The sequence below is a fragment of the Cryptomeria japonica genome, chromosome 10 (assembly GCF_030272615.1).
Source record: "Cryptomeria japonica chromosome 10, Sugi_1.0, whole genome shotgun sequence".
Taxonomy (NCBI): domain Eukaryota; kingdom Viridiplantae; phylum Streptophyta; class Pinopsida; order Cupressales; family Cupressaceae; genus Cryptomeria; species Cryptomeria japonica.
Window position 1 is genome coordinate 734,266,279 of NC_081414.1, and position 6,146 is coordinate 734,272,424.

Consider the following 6,146-nt stretch of genomic DNA (forward strand, 5'->3'; position numbering starts at 1 on the left):
TATTTTCACCAAATATTATATTTTTTCATAGTCAAAATTAAAAAAAACCCCTATTTTCAACGATAGGCAATATATTGCACCCTCATTTTTGAGATATTAAACCCTCCAATATGAATGCACGTGATGTAATATTGTCTAACTAGTGAAGCCCCCATGTGATATAGATATTTGTGGACATGTTTATATAATTGATAGATATCATACATTTGCGGGTCCTTTTACAAAATAACTATAGTTGACAATAAACTTAACTAGACTATTTCTTATCAAATTATAGTGCAAAAGAACATAAGTGTAACTATAATGTGTGTTGTAAACACTCGGCTCTACAAAGATTACCTAATCCAACATAGCGTAATTCAATTTAACTTATTTGTAGTGAATTCCAGCCTAGATTTGACGTACTTGGATTGATCCCATGAATGAATATAAATTGCTAGCGAGGTTTAGATTTGATAAAGATCTACTCCAAAAACAAATTGGTAGACTAAACTTAATTAAACCATTGTGATGCAAGAAAACTCTCCCTCTCAAACCAAACACATGCAAATTCACAAATGGTTTGGCTTAAAAATGATATAAAGTATTCCCCTATCACAAATTGACTCTAAAACAACAAGGAGATTAAATAGGAAACACGATCCTTACTTTCTATTGATTATCCGAAAAGAAAGTACACCAATGTTGTTATGAAATTACAAAGCTTTCAACCTCAAAGGAAACATACATAAATTTGAAATTTGATTTCAAAATCAGCAACATATGTAGGAGGAATCTACAAAGAATCCATCAATCTTCAAATCAAAAAATAATCTTTCAAACTCTTGATCCTCTTACTCTTTGCAACTGAAAATCTGAAATCTTCAACTTAACCCCTCAATATATGGACTCTTGAAGAGTCAAAGTACAATCATAAAACATTACCATGAATCAAAATAAGATTCTAAAATCATAATAAAAATCCATATGACCCTCAACTTGTAAACATAGTAAAATACAATAAATAAGTTACACTTTCTTAACGAATAAGATACTTGTTATAAAGATTTTTTAACTCCTCCAAACCCCCAAAATCGCACATGCATAGACAGAGAAGCTCCCGTTCCCCAATTTGAAAAGCATGCAAGTGAACATGCAAGACAAAATTCAGTATTCTTCTGAGATGCTCTAGTAAAAAATAAGCTTCGATTCAACACATTGCAGTAAATTCCAGGGTAAACTTGACATAATATGACATGCAGTGGGAGGATTTCAACCTTTTCTGGTCTTATGCATGCTTGAAGTACGGACAAGTAAAGATGCAGGGCATCAAAATTTAGCAAATTGGCAAGCCACCAGCTTCAAACCTATTTCATAGCAATGCAAGCCATACTTTTGCTCCCATACCATTCACTTTACCAAACCCTAAGAGATGAATAAAAAGGATGCCTTATTCGGGTATTGACTGCTCTTAGACATAAGTCTTGCTTTAACATGAATTTATACCATTTCAGCTCCAGAGGCTAGTTAAGAAAATAACATATATGAATTGAACTGCAACCTGAATATTTCAGAGCCTGAAATCATAACACAAAGGACATAAAAAGAGTCATTTTAAATTTCTCCCTCGTCAATGTCCGCATATGTTGACCTTATCTAGTCGGCGTCCATTTAATTATTCATTAAAATCACAACGTGAAACTCCATTGATAAATACTCCATTGTCCATCGATGCTCTACACTGTTAATCTGGCCACTCGTCATGGCAAAGAAGGGCTCTTGTACTTTGTCGATGTTGTGTTTTGCAGTCCTCTTTCTTACTCTCTGCAAATGCCAAGGTTTGGATGGAGCTCTAGGGAGAAAGCCCATCAAAGGAAAAAATTCTGCAGGTTTCTTTGAACTACGTAAGGGTGATCTACACATTAAGCTTACCAACTGGGGAGCAGCTCTAGTCTCCCTAAAGACCCCTGAAAAAAATGGTATTTTTAGCTCCCTAAGCATTGCATTTGCTTTTTACTCCTTTTTTCTTCATTGCATTGCATTGCAGAAATGTACCTGATTATCTTAATTACATGTGTATGCAGGGCATCTAGCAGATATACTTCTTGGATTTGATTCATTGGCCTCATACATGGCAAGTATAAAATCTTGACGTTTTAATTTATTGCAGTCATGGATCTGTACCAATGTACACGTTTATCATATGGTTGTGCTTCTGTGCAGAATGAAAGCTCCAGCAGGCATCCCTTTGGTGCCATTGTAGGCCGGGTAGCCAACAGAATTAAGATTGCACAGTTCACCCTTGATGGGAAGACATATCATTTGTCTGTCAATAGTGGAAAGAATTCAATTCATGGTGAATGCTCTCTCTGCCCTGCCCTGTCCTGCTCTGCTCTGTCTATATCTTTTCCTGACTAGATTAAAGATGCTTCAATACTTGAAATTAAGAAACTAACATTGTCTTCAGTTATCTAAAAACGTGGAGAGATTTGGTAGTTATTTGTATTGCATCTTAATAAAGCTCATGAAATGCACGAGGAAAGAGAGGTTTTGACAATGTGTTGTGGGAAGTGAAGGAAATCAAGGGTGGAAGCAAACCATCTATTAAGTTTGCATATCACAGCGTCGATGGTGAAGAAGGTAAGAATGGAATGGCTGATTATTTAGGCCAAATTAGTCAATAAGAGCCGGAAAGCCCTTATCCTACTCTACCTTCTTGATTGGATGGTTGATGTGGGTCTTAGTTTTACAACAAAATTTATAAGCTTTGACAGAAAAGGCTTCTAGAAAATTTCTGTGATTGAATTCAACATTCAACAACCATCCAAGATTTGGATTGCATTTTCTTGATGATGATTCTTACTAGTGTGACTTTCTAGATGGCAGTTATAAATTTACTCATTAATACAAACAAGTGGGTTTTTAATGTGGCCATTGTTTTTGTTGCTGCAACAGGATATCCTGGTAATCTAGATGTATTTGCCACATATACTATAAGCAATGATATGGAGTTGACACTAGAGATGGAGGCAATCCCAAGGAACAAAGCTACTCCTGTAAGCCTGATCAATCATGATTTCTGGAACCTTGCAGGCCATGACAGTGGAAGGGACATACTTGACCATTCTGTCAAAATATGGGCCTCACAGTATCTTCCCACAGACAAGGCTCTGATTCCTACAGGACAGATCTCGCCTGTAAACGGAACTCCTTTGGGCTTAACAAAGGAGACTGTTATCAAAAACATAATTAATAAGGTCAACTCAAGCAATAAGGGTAATCCTGGGTTTGATAACAATTATGTTCTTGACAGTTCCAAGTCAATGAACGGGCTAAGAGTTGCTGCAAGAGCCAAGGATCCATGGAGTTCAAGAGTGCTTGAAGTGTGGACAAGTGCACCGGGCATGCAGTTCTACACTAGCAATAATCTCAAGAACATAGTGGGCACTGGGCAAAGGAGGTGCCATATGCAAGTCACATTCTGCATTCTGCTTTGAGACTCAAGCATTTCCTAATTCTGTAAATGAGCCAAAAATTCCATCTGTGATTGTGCGTCCAGGTCAGGTCTACAAGCACACCATGGTGATCAAATTGTCAGTTGATCGGTAGTCAGCAATAAGGCTTTGTTTCATGGCCTGACAATCAAAGGGCGTAAAATCCCCACAGACAAATAGAATTGCTTTAATGGGTAGTACTGAATAGAGAAAGATGGTTAATTGGTGGTCTCAGTTTCTTTGAATTAGTGGTGATGATTTACGTGTTAAGCTTGTTGAGCTCCAACGCAATGGCCAGTCATTCGAAGAAAACGATGGGCTAAAGAACAACCAGCACATGCAATTAAGTTTTTGCATTTGTCTGCTGTGAAATCTATATTTCTAAGATAAAAAAGCAAAGACTTTCAACTAGGGTTATATTAATGGACAAAAGGTTTTTTTTCCATTAAGTTTTGTGGTCATTTAGTTATCATCGTTATGATGAGTTAAAAATGCTCATGGCTCACTAAATGTAATAAATTTATACAAATATTTTATAAATATATTAATGAATATTCGAGGACGCATCTTGAGGATAGGAGAATCTTATCGGACATTCTCATAAATTCTGCATATACACAGTGAATTTTGACAATGAATTCTATAAGCAATTTGACTTTGACTCTTAATTTCACACAAATTTGCCTTAAGAACTCAGCTGATTCTTATATTTTAAGGTTCTATAATGTATATGTGTATATTTTATCCATATTTTCATATGAATATTTTAAATTTCCCTATATATTTTAATTTCCTGTATTTTTATATAGTCATCCCCTTTGCCATCCCCTTTGTCGTCTCCTAGCCGTCCCCAAAATTGACAAAAGAAATCACTGTCCCGGAAATGCTTACCCCCGTCCCCTGCAGTCCTCGTCCTAGAATAAAATTGGTAATAGGAATGATGCATGAGATTTCAACGAACATTTTTTGGGTTGTATCTGTATCGACTTGACTATTTATAGCTATTTTTTTGGCTTACGGGTAAAATCTGTTATGCATGTAAGGATAAAAAAGTGGTCATTTCAAAGTGTCACCCATTCACAACTTCTATTACATCAATTACCCATTTGATAGACAACGGAAAAAATTAAAAAAATCCAATTACAAATTAAAAAACACCTACTTCTAATGTTTTTTTCATGGCAAATGACTATGGAGCCACCACAATGCACCACCCACTTAGTGTATTTATAACTCAAACTTATAAAACACTATAAGGCTAGTGCATTCTAGTGGTCTCATAGACACCCCACTTAGATGTATGTAAATTTTATGAAAATCTTATAAAATAAATATATACACTTCATGTGAATTTTCGATATGATAAATAATGTATCAATTAATGTCTCATGTAATCCTTATGTTCCCAAAGTGTTTTTAAAAATAAAATACTACCTAAAAAAGAAGATGCCCAAAATTGAAGATTCTCAACTATTTAAAATTAAGTTGAATTGGAGATAAAGCGAGTCTGCTGTGATGAGGGTGATATTTTCAATGGAGATGAAAGTTTCAATGGAGATGAAAGGTAACTAGGAAATCTTCAATAATAAAAAGAATTGACTAGAATCCTCATCTAAGTAAAAAATTAGAATCTATAGATAATATTAGGAATGAAAAGAGATGCATACTATACTAATAAATTAGTTATAAAAGATGTATGATATACTATAAATTAATCACAAAAATTATTTCATTTAATGAAAGATAATTTTATTATTAATTTCTAGCAGAGAGAGCAAAGACTCTCTTAAGAGAAGAAAAGAAACAAGGAGCCTATTTGATAATGTACATCTGATGGTGGTCTCAAATGTTCACATTTTCTTTGACGTGCAAGACATGTCATGCAGTGGAGAAAATCTGATAATACAAGAAGTATTTATATGAAAAATAAATGTGGTTTGAAAACAAGGGGACTTGGAAAGCCCACAATATCGGGCATCAAACTAACAACCTCCAAGTTACCATTGAAGATTCACATGCATGCTTCCAGTTATGGTAAGGAGTTTTCTTTATTTTGTTTAAAGCAAACAAGTATCTCTTTCTCATCATCTACAATTTGCAGGCTCTAGAACCAAATTTGTTCACATTTTTCCATACTTCTGTTATTACTATATTGTCAGTCAAAGTAGGATTGGCCAATTCTTTGCTAAATGGCTGACTAGGAAGTTGCCATGAATCTCATGGTTCCAAATTAGAAAAAACAAAGAGGGAGGTGCTTACTAAAGTAGTATTGAGGACTCCATTAATGCACAATTGTCATCATTTTGAACATCAAGAACTTATATAAATTGTTATTATTGTTTTTTATATGCCCTATCATATGCTTAAAAATACTGAAATTTTCAAGAAACCCGTTGCAAACTCAAACCCAGGTTAATCGTCATGCTCTCAAGAGTTTTCTGAGCCACTAGAAAAATCTTAACCTCCGAGGTAGCCCCTCATTCTAGAGCTCCATTCAACAGGCAAAATATCAGAAATTTTGGCCAAATGTTTCTTCGAAGCATCAAAGCTTAGACTCTTGGGCAAAGAAAGTCGCAATTGGTTCAAACTACATCCCTATTGCAACCAGGAATAAGACCTTTGTTCCTCTTAAGCAACCTCTTTCTTTCAAGCAGCAACCCCAACGCCAAAGAT

At 35.1% G+C, this 6,146-nt stretch overlaps 1 protein-coding gene across 1 annotated transcript; it reads left to right on the forward strand.

Moving 5' to 3' along the window:
- Positions 1–2,151: 2,151 nt before the first annotated feature.
- Positions 2,152–3,900, forward strand: LOC131045551 (uncharacterized). The gene is made up of 3 exons (XM_057979144.1): positions 2,152–2,335; positions 2,518–2,619; positions 2,935–3,900. Exons 1-3 carry the CDS (start codon positions 2,152–2,154, stop codon positions 3,474–3,476), a joined length of 828 nt encoding a protein of 275 aa, XP_057835127.1. The 3' UTR covers positions 3,477–3,900.
- Positions 3,901–6,146: the final 2,246 nt, after the last annotated feature.